At 34.6% G+C, this 12,700-nt stretch overlaps 1 protein-coding gene across 1 annotated transcript; it reads left to right on the top strand.

Moving 5' to 3' along the window:
- Positions 1 to 2,473: 2,473 nt before the first annotated feature.
- LOC110114830 (aldehyde dehydrogenase family 2 member B7, mitochondrial) lies at positions 2,474 to 8,678 on the top strand. Its single transcript, XM_020847844.2, has 11 exons — positions 2,474 to 2,734; positions 3,634 to 3,771; positions 3,858 to 4,000; positions 4,101 to 4,254; positions 4,357 to 4,586; positions 5,789 to 5,878; positions 6,977 to 7,150; positions 7,376 to 7,513; positions 7,640 to 7,777; positions 7,868 to 7,929; positions 8,296 to 8,678. Exons 1-11 carry the CDS (start codon positions 2,638 to 2,640, stop codon positions 8,567 to 8,569), a joined length of 1,638 nt encoding a protein of 545 aa, XP_020703503.1. The 5' UTR covers positions 2,474 to 2,637; the 3' UTR covers positions 8,570 to 8,678.
- Positions 8,679 to 12,700: the final 4,022 nt, after the last annotated feature.

Genomic DNA, 12,700 nt, shown 5'->3' with positions numbered 1-12,700 from the left:
TATGGGCTATGACATCAAGCACACCATCACAAAAATGAAGGAAGGTAGGGAGGCCACTGCTATAAATGTCATTACAATTATCATTGCTTTCACCTAAATATGTTATTTTATTTCCTCTCATTTTGAAGTTGTGAAGATTGTTCTCTGTAGTTGTTTGTTTAAAACTCTAAAAATAATTAGAAAACTTAAAGACGAGGAATGTGAAATAAGGAGATGTGCACATAAAGTAATTGAACTCAACCAAAAATGCTTATTTATAGTGTTAGCATGATGGGAAATTGTAACACCTCAATCCATATGCCTCATTAGAGTCATTCATCTATCCACTAGTCTCAATTCTTATCCGATCTCTTTGTGTAACTAGCCTACTTGATTAGATTAAAAATAAAAGGTTAAAAAGGCCTATTTATAGATAAATTCATACTTATAGAATGATGAACAACCTAATTCTTTAGTCCAAATATAGGAAGAAAAATTCCAATTTGTTTGAAGTTATAATACCTAGATCTTATCATTCTTATTATTCTTATCAAATTATTAAGGAGCATCTAATAAGATGAAGTATTGCTAGGCTACTTAGAATTATTGTTCATCCCTAAATGGATTTATTTCTTAGATTTTAAAAGATTTTCCCTTTTGTCCTGATACTATCGTAACTATCATTTCTTAGTCCAACCACCCAAGAAAATGGTACATGCCACTTTATGTATGGAGCAATGAACTAGCCCCAAAGATTATTTGGATTACCATATTATTTCTATCATTTATTATCATCACTCATTATAATCATAATCATGCACTAGTAAGCCGACCGTGTGATGCTCACCACCTAGTGATTGATCACTCTCTAGTTGCTTACATAGCTCATTAAGCCTTGTTGTTTTGAGGATTAGTTGACTATAAATTTCATGTCATTATTTGCCCTAAAACAACCTTAAACTAGCCAAGACCTACAAATGCCCCATCCATGAATGCCATCACAAACAACATACACACATTAGATGAACTCAAGCTCTATTAAAACTCTATTAAATTATTACATAACACACACATATATATAGAGAGAGAAAGAAACCTTGTAATTAATATATTTGTAATTTTTCTTCCTTAATGAAACCTTATGCTCCTCTTCCTATAATAGACATAGATAGATCCACTTAAAATACTATAAGTGATATCTATACCATCTACTTTTCTATGCCCTTTAAACATTCGGCTTTCCCTTCATTGAGAAGTAACTCAACTTGAAGTTAACTTATTTTAAAACTAGCCTCAACAAAAGTAATAATTTGATATGTAAATCAACTTAAAAGTTAAAAATATGATATAATATTGTCCATTGCTATGAAGTTACTTATCTTTTGTGTGTGTGTGTGTGTTTTTTTTTTTTTGGAAAAGTTGATTGCCTTCGCTCGAAATATGATTTACGTCGGATTTGAGCATAATTTAGCATAGCCAAACAGGATTTACGTTCAATTTAAATCTCACGGCCCTCTTTTGCAGTAGATCCTAGATTTACTAAATCTTGTAGGGGCTATTTGGTAGCATCCCAGATTTGATTTAAGTAGGATTTCGTAAATCCTCTAAATCCGGATTTCGAAAATCTTGAGGGACTTAAATCTTGAAAATTGTTTGGTAACATTCATGATAAATACTTTTAAATCTCATGTTATTGTTTGGCTATAGAGCAGGATTTACTGTGCGGACTCTTCCTCTAGTGTCATGGATTTCGTAAATCCGACAAAATACAATATTTCAGAAATCTGAGATTTATAGCGGATATACGAAATTTTCTGTCTACAGCGGATTTCATTTGTCGTGAGATTTGGTTTTGCATTTTAGGCCATTTGGTTGGATTTCACTCAAATCCGACTCAAATACATCCTAAATCCTGCTACGAAACAACCCGGTAGTTTGGTGGATTTACGGGATTTGGCCAAAGAAGGTTGTGAAGGGGAGAAAGTTACTGTAATATCAGTTTTTGCTCCAGGTTCGTCCGGGACGAAGTTGGATCGTCCGGGACGATCGGTACAGGTTGTGCAGAAAATCAGTTTTGGCTGTATGGTTCGTCTGGACGAAATCAGGATCGTCTGGACGAAAATTCTCCCGTGAACCCTTCGCCAGGGACGATATGTCATTTTTCGTCTGGACGAAATTCCTCTCTTCATGGATCGTCCGGTACGAAGCTCGATCGTCCAGGACGATCAGTTTGGATATATATAGAAATGAGATATTTTGAAGAGAGAGAAAAAGCTGAGGAGAGAGAAAAACAAAGGAAAAAGTGGAAAAGCGGATTTTCGGACGACGCGGAGCAGTTTTCAGAATTTAACAACCTCAAAATTTATTAAATTCAGGATTTATCTGCTTAGAATTTAGTAGATAAATCCTGTTGGTTGCAAAACAGCCCATACAAAAAAAAGGCCAGTTCCAATGTACCAAATGCTCAAGTTTTTAGCTTTTCACCGATGACCTTTAATTGCAGAGGAGAAAAGTCTTTCCAAGTTTTGATGAAGCATTGCTAATACTGAAATTAGACGTTTTCTTACTGCATAAATATCCTTCAGTTCGGGTGAAACTTGAAAGGTAGCGCTGATCCTGAAATCGAGAGGGCGCAAAGGAAGAGCTTGCAAAAAAATAATGAACATGTCGGCTGCGGCGCGGAGGATTGCATCTTCTATTTCCTGTCGCTCTATTTCATCTGTTCTTCGTTCTTCTTCCTCTTTTATGCTCCGAGGTGGCCGTCCCCTCTTCCCCTCTCTGTTTTTCTTGTAATCTCATCATCATCTTTCTTACTCTTTTTTATATTGGATGAAAGGAAATGTTTTTGAACTATTTCATTACTTAGGCGGTGAGGTTGATGTTTTGAAATGAATAACTTTTATTAACTTTTTTGTGCTCTCTGGAAATTTAGTTGTGGAATGTTATCTCTTGTTTTCGTTGTTTCATTGGCATTTTTACTTGTTCTACTAATTTGATGGAGAAAAAAAAATACAACTTGTGTGTGGATTTTGCCAATCTGAAGGCTTGCGAGAGTTATCTTGTTAGGTTTGATGTTTTTGAAGGATTGAAGTTCTATTTTTTACTTTTATTACAAAGTTGCTCTGTTTTTATTTTTGGCCGTTTGCTTGGATCTCCTTTTGAGGGCATCAGGATCCTTTGATATTTCTCTTTGGTTCCATGTCTTTGGATTTAAGAACGAAGGATTTCTTGGTTCGGGAAGCGTTTTATTTTGATAAACTTGAATTTTTTATTTCCTATTTGTTGAACTTTTGTAAGCAAGGTTGCTCTGTTTTCAGAGGAAAGGATTGTTTTTTAACTTTTCTATATTTTTACCAATTGTTGCTTACTAAGAGACGAGTTTTCTCGTTTTTCTCTTATAAATTTCTGGCTTATCATCTGGAAATCTGTGCATATCTGTGAGCACCAGTCTTTCCTACAGTCTATGAGGGATTTTTGCGGACTTGGGAATTGTATTTTGGAACCATTGGAAAACTTCAATGAAAGTTCAAAATTTTAGTTTTGTTATTTCTTCTATTCTACGTATCGAAACCTTATTTCTAGCTGAATTGGATCTTATGTGGTTTCAGTTTGCCATTGAGTGAATTTGATAAACATGATGAATCCAATATTTAGGGAGGATTGCTGGTGTTTCTTCTGGGATCCAAAGGCTTAGCACTGCGGCTGCTGCTTTGGAAGAACCCATAACACCTCCCGTGCAAGTGAACTACACCAAACTTCTCATCAATGGCCAATTTGTTGATTCGGCATCAGGTATATGAGATAGATCATCGAAAATTATTTTCTTTGATATCAATATGGTTTAAAGAGAGCAATGATCAAGCTCTCTTGACCTTCAGGAAAGACCTTCTCAACCTTAGATCCCAGAACTGGAGAAGTTATAGCTCATGTGGCTGAAGGAGATGCTGAAGATGTTGACAGAGCTGTCGCGGCTGCTCGTAAGGCATTTGACGAAGGCCCATGGCCGAAGATGTCAGCTTATGTAGCGCTCTTAATCCATCTCATCCTTCTGTTCTTCTTCCATTTCCATGCATGCTCAAATGCTTGTTTCTTACGATCATTTATGTTAATTCAATACTCAGGAAAGGTCTCGCATATTATATCGATTTGCTGATTTGATTGAGAAGCACAATGATGAGATTGCTGCACTTGAGACTTGGGACAATGGGAAGCCTTATGAGCAAGCTGCCTTTGGTGAGATCCCAATGGTTGCACGTTTGTTTAGATATTATGCAGGTAATGCGTGAAGAAGAGTAGTAGTTCAAGCTTCATCATATAACTCAAATGTTTTTGCAGTCAATAATGATTTGTATGGTCATTTTGTTTCAAATTATGCAGGCTGGGCAGATAAAATACATGGACTGATTGTTCCTGCTGATACGCCACATCATGTGCAAGTATTGCATGAGCCAATTGGTGTTGTAGGCCAAATAATTCCATGGAATTTTCCCCTTCTCATGTTTGCCTGGAAGGTTGGGCCAGCACTTGCATGTGGGAATTCAATTGTGCTAAAGACTGCAGAGCAGACTCCATTATCTGCTTTAGTAGTAGCTAAGTTACTACATGAGGTTGAGCTCTCTACTTTCGTTCTCCTTTGCTTTCTTAGTTTTTTTAGTTAGATTTTTCCATCTCTTTTCAATGTTATTGTGACTAAATTGTTGTGATCTTTTGAAGACCATCGTTCTGGCTTACTTGCAGTTCTCCATAATCTTCATATTATGGTAGTATTAATTCTAGGGAGGGAGGGGGGTGACTGGTTGCATGTAGTGGGGTTGTGCACTTTTTAGGCCATTGATGAGGAAGCTTAAAAGTCACGTTAGGTGAGGGAGGGAGGTTTGCGTGGGAGGTCCAGAAGCATAATTAATGTATTGCTATTAGGGACTTAATTTTATTCCTATTGTCTTCCTTTCATTTTCAAAAATTGTACTTGATTAAAAATAATAATAATTTGTCGACTATGCCTTTTTATTTTTCTGTTCTTGGAAGCAAAGTGAATTGTTTGGTGGATTTTTGAAACCAGTTATACGTTACACATATATTTTGGAAATAAATGCAAGAGCTTACTTGGATTAATTAGGTTGAGTGGTGTTTATTTCAGATCATTAAGCGTTTATTAGTATTTAATTATGATACTCTTGGCATGATTAATTATTGTTTTATTTGATGGAGCAACTAATATTTAACATTTATGTAGGCTGATTAGTGGTTAATTAGGATCTTAATTAAGATAATTGAATTTTTATTAATATTTAATTACCATAATTTCATATGGGATAAATCTATAGTTTGCCTAATTTAATTTATACATGTTAATCTAGTGAAAATATTAATTACTTGTTGATTATTAATAACTTTTAGGTTTTTAAGGATAATTGGTGCTTAGATGGATTATTCATTGTTGATTATTAATTAGTAATTTAATAGGAAATTAGGAATTAATGATAATTGGTGCTTAGATATACTAATTATGGATTAAATATTACTTAAGTACATGAATTAATTATATTTCAATTCCATTTTCTATCTTTTTTGTTGCCAAAATTGTTTTTTTTTTAAATTCTGCAAACAGGAAATAAGTATGACCATTCAAACATGTTTTATCTGAAAACAAAAGTAAATCAAAACCATTCAAACATGTTCTATGCTTTCTAAGTGATGTATTGAATGACTTATAGAACTGATAAACGTTTTACCAACTTTTTAAGGCATTGAAACTGTTTTTTTATAATCTAATTTCACAATTGTATATATAATTACTGCAAATGCACAGGCTGGTCTCCCTGATGGCGTGCTTAATGTAGTCTCTGGATATGGTCCAACTGCTGGTGCTGCTATTGCTAGTCACGTGGATGTTGATAAGGTAGTATTTTGGGATGTTAATACCTACTTATAACGTTTTCCTGTGTTGTTATATGCTTTTAAAGCTTTTTTCATTTTTGTATTTTTCCATGTACAACAACCACAGTAAAAAGGTTGGCATGGAATGTATATAGTTATATTTCCATGTTAGCTATTAAATCAGGATTTGTTGTTGCTTATATTCGTGGTTGTTAAGGGTTTGCAATCTTTCACAGGCTTCATTGATTTAACAATTTGTATCATGATATTTGATTTTTGGATAACATCTTGCAAGGTTTATGGTGCAGAATGTTTGCCATTAAAAAAGAAGTATAATATAAAGTTAAGTGTTGCAGAGATGAGGATGCTCAGGTGGATGAGTGGCTTTATTTTTAGAGACATAATACAAAATGAGCATATATATGAAAAGTTGGAGTAGCTCCAGTGGAAGATAAGATTAGAAAGAGACTCCTTAGATGGTTTGGTCACGTAAAATGACGGCCTTCCGATGATCCGGTTAGAAAAGTAGATATATTAGATTTGACTTAGGTTAAGAAAGATAGTGGTAGACCTAAAAAGACTTAGTTAGAAAATATTTAAAATGACATTTATTTGTTAGATTTAAATGAGAATTTGACTTTTAAGAAACAATGGAGAAAAATGATTCATTTAGCCAATCCCACATAATGGGATAAAGGCTTGATGTTGTTGTTCTTGTATCTTGCAAGGTTCATTTAGTTGCTTCCATCATATTCAACATGTTCATTTGCTCAGCATTGGGCCTTCATTTCTAAATGTTGTTGTCTAGTATTTATCTTAAGAAGGATGCCAAGCGAATGATTTGATTGAAGCATGTGATGTGTTAGGTAGGTTGCTTCTTTTGCATAGATTTTCTATTTGTTTTCTGAACCAGTTGAGAGATTTGAAATATTATTACCATGCATTTACATCTTGTCTTAAATAGATAAATTGCTTCATATGGTTGTCTAATGATACAAGTTATGAGGATGTTTACAAGCTGGAATTTTTATTTTCAGAATAATTTCCTTCTATAATTTTAACCTCCCAGATAACTTAGTATTTTTTTTTCTTCATGTTAATTTGTTTTATTGTTGTTCAGCTTGCCTTTACTGGCTCAACCTCTACTGGAAAGATTGTTCAGGAAATGGCTGCCAGAAGCAACCTTAAACCAGTGACTCTAGAGCTTGGAGGTAAATCTCCCATGATAATTATGGATGATGCCGATATTGACAAAGCAGTTGAGCTCGCCCATTTCGCTTTGTTCTTCAATCAGGTTTGTACAAAGGTTCATCTACTTTTGTGTTTTTTTTTTCCTTTATTTTTTGAAAGTGGATATTAGTATTAAATTTTGTAGCTAAGAACCATAGTTTAAAAAGTGTCAAGCTAATACATTTTTTCATAAAAAGATCAAACCATAAGGTTCTATGCGAATAACCTTCAAAATTTTACTATACTGCTTAAATTGAAGAACTCTACAAGAATATGGTATCTCTTACAGGGACAATGTTGCTGTGCTGGCTCACGGACATTTGTTCATGAGCGCATATATGATGAGTTTGTCGAAAAAGCCAAGGCTAGAGCTCTAAAGCGTGTTGTAGGTGACCCATTCAAGAAGGGTGTGGAGCAAGGTCCTCAGGTCCAACTCCTTACAAATTCTTTACGCTACATCTTATCAAACCTATTTTATTTTGTCAATTAATTTGCAGAGCTCAAATTGTTGAGTATTATTATCACCAGCATGATTTGACTTGTAAAAAGACAGATTGATGAGGAGCAATTCAACAAGATCTTGCACTTCATAAAGTCTGGGGTTGAAGGCGGGGCTACACTTGTTGCTGGAGGCGAGAGACATGGCGACCGAGGATACTTTATTAAACCTACCATTTTTGCAGATGTCAAGGTACTATTTAACATTGATATTCATCAACAACAAGATGTAGCTGAGATTTCCAAGTATCTCTGACCAACTTTTATGTCTGGGTTCTGCCAGGATGGAATGGAGATAGCAAAACATGAGATCTTCGGACCGGTTCAATCGATATTGAAGTTCTCGTGAGTTGTTTTACATGTTAATAGCTATTTCAGTTATAGCACTTGCACTTTTATAAAATCTATTGCAGTTGTTCATTCTGAACTGGTTTTGGCTCAATTTACAGCTCTTAGATGAATTGTCTCATTAATGATGTTGTAAGGCTCATCGAGTTGGTTTCAGAGTAGATTTACTCTTATTTGGATCTGATCTGAATGGGAACTCGGGTTGTCATGTTTAGATTGATCTAGACTTCATCAATGACCTTTTATTTCGATTTGGAGCTATCAAATTTTCTTATGTTAGAAAGAAGAGAATTAGAAAATACTAGATTTTCTTGCTTTTAGTGGACATCTTTTTTATAAGAACTTCTGTTTGGTTTGTGGCAGGGACCTTAAGGAGGTCATTAAAAGGTCAAATGCCAGCCAATATGGATTGGCTGCAGGAGTTTTCACCCAGAACTTGGACACTGCTAATACCTTAATGAGAGCTTTGAGAGTTGGGACGATATGGATCAACAGCTTCGATATTTTCGACGCAGCGATTCCCTTCGGAGGCTATAAGATGAGCGGCTACGGCCGCGAAAAAGGCATAGATAGCCTGAAGAACTACCTGCAGATTAAATCAGTTGTTACTCACCTGAAGGACCCTGCATGGTTGTAATTTATTGTTGATAAGTCTTGTTTGTGGTGGAGCTTAAGGAACTGCTACTGTTGAATTTTGAATAAATTGTGGATTGTTTGTCTCAGCAAAATGATATTCCTTTCAGATCTCTGTGTTTTTTTAGTCTGTTTGTCATTTGATTTTATCTTTTTTAGCATCTCATGGGGTTGATCTGATTTTTTGAAGTATTTCTGTGATAATTTTTTCATTTGCAGAAGGAGCTCAATCATTCAAAAGTGGGGCCATATCAATATTGAGATTATTCTTTTGTGGTTGGATAGGCTGTCTATCACTCTATCCTACTTTTCTTTCTTTCATGAAAGTAGCAGAACTGTCTTTCTCCTCTTGGCATCTTGAAGATAAGGTAAGGTGTTTTTTTAAAAAAAATAAGAAATGGTGAGATTTGAAGTGTAAATATTAAGAAAATCACTATAAATTAGTCCTCTTCAATACAGATTAACGAGCAAAATAAAAAATAAAAAATAGAGTGATTCTCGTACATAGAACTCAAATCTTTTTATATGTTCATTTAGCACTATAAATTTTATTAATAATTGTTCATATAATATTTAAAATTTTAAATAGAAATAAAAATATTTTTTGTCCTGTTTGAATCTGATTTTGATTTCATACGTCTTTGTATGTTGTTGGTCCCATCATTACTGTTACATATACTCAATTTGATGGTTATTTTGGTACTGAGAAGCTGCTTTAAAAAGCAGCAAAAAAGTTGTCCCAAACGCCTCCTAGATATGCAAAGAAAGCTGATTATTGCTATTAAAAAAAGGTTCTATATCAATATGTACTCTTGGCTTCTTGCTTTTCAGCTATGTTAGTGTGTGAAACACTAACGTCCTTCTCTACTGTATTTTGAATAAGCTGCTCCATTAGGTGCAAATCACGACTGCATTTTCTTAATAAGAAAAGTCATCAACTTGGAGTAAGCATGTTTGAAGAAACTTATTTAAATCATCACCAACATCAACTTTTTCTCAACCAATTGGCCCACTTTGCATAATCTTACTCTTCATTTTCTTCTTATGAAGTACTAATTAGGTATAATTTATTTTTTAATCATTCTTATGAAATGCTAATGATGTTTTAACTCTATTCCCCCATCTTTTTCACTTCTAATCAGATTATTTTGACATGTTTTTCAAGTTCTTTAAGTTTAAGCTTCTTTTGAGGCAATTTTCTTAGTGCTTTCTAAAACAGCTTTTTGATATAAAAAATTCAACAACAACAACAACATCAAGCCTTTATCCCACTACGTGGGGTCGGCTACATGAATCCTTTTTCTCCATTATGTCCTATAAAAAATTCATGAATTGAAAAATTTTGTACTAGAAACCTGCTTTAGAAAGCAACAAGAAAACTGTCTGAAATGAATCCTTAATATATATACTATGCTGTTATTATTAATCATGTAATACATTCACTTTTTTTTTTAGTTGTAGGACATATTTTTTGCTTTAATATTGCCATCCATAAAATATAATCTATCTAATTATACTTTTTATAAAATTTATTTGCTTTTCACATAGGCTTTGTTTGAGACCGCTTTCTTACTATCTTTTAAAACAGTTTTTTAGTACAATTTTTTTTAAAGTAACGACTAAAAGCTGTCACAAATGAAGTCATAGACGAAACATTTATCTTTTTTAAACACCATCTATGGGTGAAAAAATAATTATAAAAAATAAAAATATATATAAAGATATAAAAATAATTTATTTTGCACATATTATAAATAACTCTTATTATACTAAGAGTTTTAATTTTTTTAGGCCCCTCCTGAGCGCTACACAATTCCGCCCTTCTCTATAAGGAACTCATAAGCGATGGTGGGGCCATATGAAAAGATTTAGTTGGTGTTTGTTGTTAATGTTGTCAATTTTCAATATAGATTAGACCGATCATATGACTAATTCACAAATGAACTGACGAGCCCGATCTGCTTAAACCTATGGATCACGAGTTTCATAACAAAATTTAATTAAAGTTGTTAATTTAACATTCATTTTATCCAAAAGAATTAGTAGTTACTAATCTCCTTAAGTTTGAAGGACTCAAATGGCTTCCAAATTCATCTTTATTTTCTAAGAATATTATTCTGTTCAACGCTTATCTACTTGTCCTAAAAATTTTGACTCTTCCACGCAAATGTAATAATAATAAAAAAAATGGTTAGCTGAATAATGTTAGCAACTAAAGCATGACTTTTGCCCATACGATTTACAAAACGTCAATGAAGTAGCTATTCTAATGGGTGAATCTAAAAGCTTTGTAGCTAACTTTTAGGGAAAAAATAATAATAATTGTGAGGGCATTTTAATCAAAATTTGTTCAAATGAATTTAAAAACTCTTAAATTTATAATTAAATTTTATTTTAATTAGATTTTATTGATATTTGTGTTAGAATTTTTTTAAATTTGGGGTCTAAAGTTCCTATGTGCGCAAACCCATATAGTTAATTATCCCTCTTACTCATGGAAGAGTCTCTCGATTAAAGATGATTTCTTTGGTATAGTTTTAAATTTAAATTTAATAATTTGATATTTATTTGAATTAATGGGAGATGTTTGTGGGGAATTTAGGTGATCCCGAACAAAATCTTATGATTATGCCATACTAGCAGTCGGTGATCTTAATGTACCAATTATAAAGAACCATAGATTATAATGTCCGAAGAATCTTAAGCAGTTAGGAGTTGTCTCCTCTCAAGTCCACGTAGACCAATGTGGCTATATGTAAATTTTGATTTGTTGTGAATTTGGTGTTTAATTAAATTAGCGGGCTTATTAGCATAGGAGGCGGCCCAAATGTGATTTAAGTTGGGGGTTATTATTTTATTTGTGAGTTACCCTAAAGGGTAAGGTCTTACAACCTCACGTTGTAGATGAGGCGGCCCAATACGTTTGATTGCAATGGCTTACATAAATTAGAATGCTAATTGGAAGAAGCATATTGTTATGCAATTCTTGCTTGAGGAAGAGAAGCTTCTTGAGCTTCTTGGAAGAAGGAGAGAAAGAAGGGAGAAGAGGGAGAAGGGAAAGTATACAAGAATCCTGTATTCCTTATTCAATGGGCTTATTACAGGATTCCAACACAGATCTACCTATGCACTATTTATAGGGATTTACATTTTGTGAGATGTCTTGCAGATCAATATAATCTAAAATCCGACCAATTTCTAGCAATCTCCATCTTGATCCGTTTTTACATTCAAAGAACCACATGTGTGCCTGCTACGATCATACTGGCTCACTTCACTAACTCCATGATCAAATCTGTTGAATCAAACCGAATCTCGCTCACGTTCAATCTCCATTATGTGTTTCAATTCACGGCTCCAGCCCGCGCTTCCATGCGTTCTAAATCACATGCGCTTGCACCCGTTATTGTTCTTCTTATGATATGTATGCTCATGCCTGTGCAGCATGCTCGTGCTCCAGCATTGAGCACCCTCTTGCTCGCCCATCTTCCCCGTGCACCTGTGCGTGCTTTAACCTATGACTGTGCGGGCTATGCATGCGGGCTGTGTGGACATGGGAGTGGGTTATTCATGTGGGTTGTGCAAAGATGGGAGTGAGTTTGTCCTTGTGTGAGAGGAGGATTAGATTCAAGATGAGCTGCTATGTTTCAGCTCATTATTACTTATAGTTCTCTTCCTTCTTAGCTCATTAAGAGATGTGGATTTGATTCTTTCCCCTTTGCCTATGACCCTTCGGTTTTCCCCCTGGCTCCTCTTCCTGTGGCTGGTTCTTCTCCCCTGATTCCTGTCTCATGGCTTTTCTTCTCCCCTAGCTACCTGTTCCGGTTCCCCTGACCGCCCGTTCCTGCCCCCTTGTGGCACTTCGGCTGCTGTTCATGGCAGCCTTTTGGCCTTCTGTTTTCCCTGTTTTTATTAGATTGGTTGGAGGTGGTTTTGGGTTGTTTAGCTGCCCCTTTTATCCAATAAATATGAGATGTTTTGATGCATGAAAGGTTGTTGATTGTTGAGCTAAGTTCTCTAAAAAAACCTGAGGGTTTCTTCATGGAAAAGCTTGAGAGCTTGTTCAATTTCTCTCTTCCTCTCTTCAAATTCGTCTTGGGCTTCTTATCTCTTTCTTCTCTCCGCAAGTTCCACT

Source organism: Dendrobium catenatum, unplaced genomic scaffold, assembly GCF_001605985.2.
Source record: "Dendrobium catenatum unplaced genomic scaffold, ASM160598v2 fragScaff_scaffold_484, whole genome shotgun sequence".
Lineage (NCBI taxonomy): Eukaryota > Viridiplantae > Streptophyta > Magnoliopsida > Asparagales > Orchidaceae > Dendrobium > Dendrobium catenatum.
The sequence above is the reverse complement of the archived record's forward strand: the minus strand, read 5'-3'. Positions and strand labels throughout refer to the sequence as shown.

What these genes read in the sequence shown, in the direction of transcription:
- LOC110114830 (XM_020847844.2), top strand. Translation starts at nt 2,638, where the DNA reads ATGAACATGTCGGCTGCGGCGCGGAGGATTGCATCTTCTATTTCCTGT. An exon ending in TTTGTTTAGATATTATGCAG is followed by an intron (nt 4,255 to 4,356) that starts GTAATGCGTGAA and finishes CAAATTATGCAG; the next exon opens with GCTGGGCAGATAAAATACAT. An exon ending in CCATTTTTGCAGATGTCAAG is followed by an intron (nt 7,778 to 7,867) that starts GTACTATTTAAC and finishes GGGTTCTGCCAG; the next exon opens with GATGGAATGGAGATAGCAAA.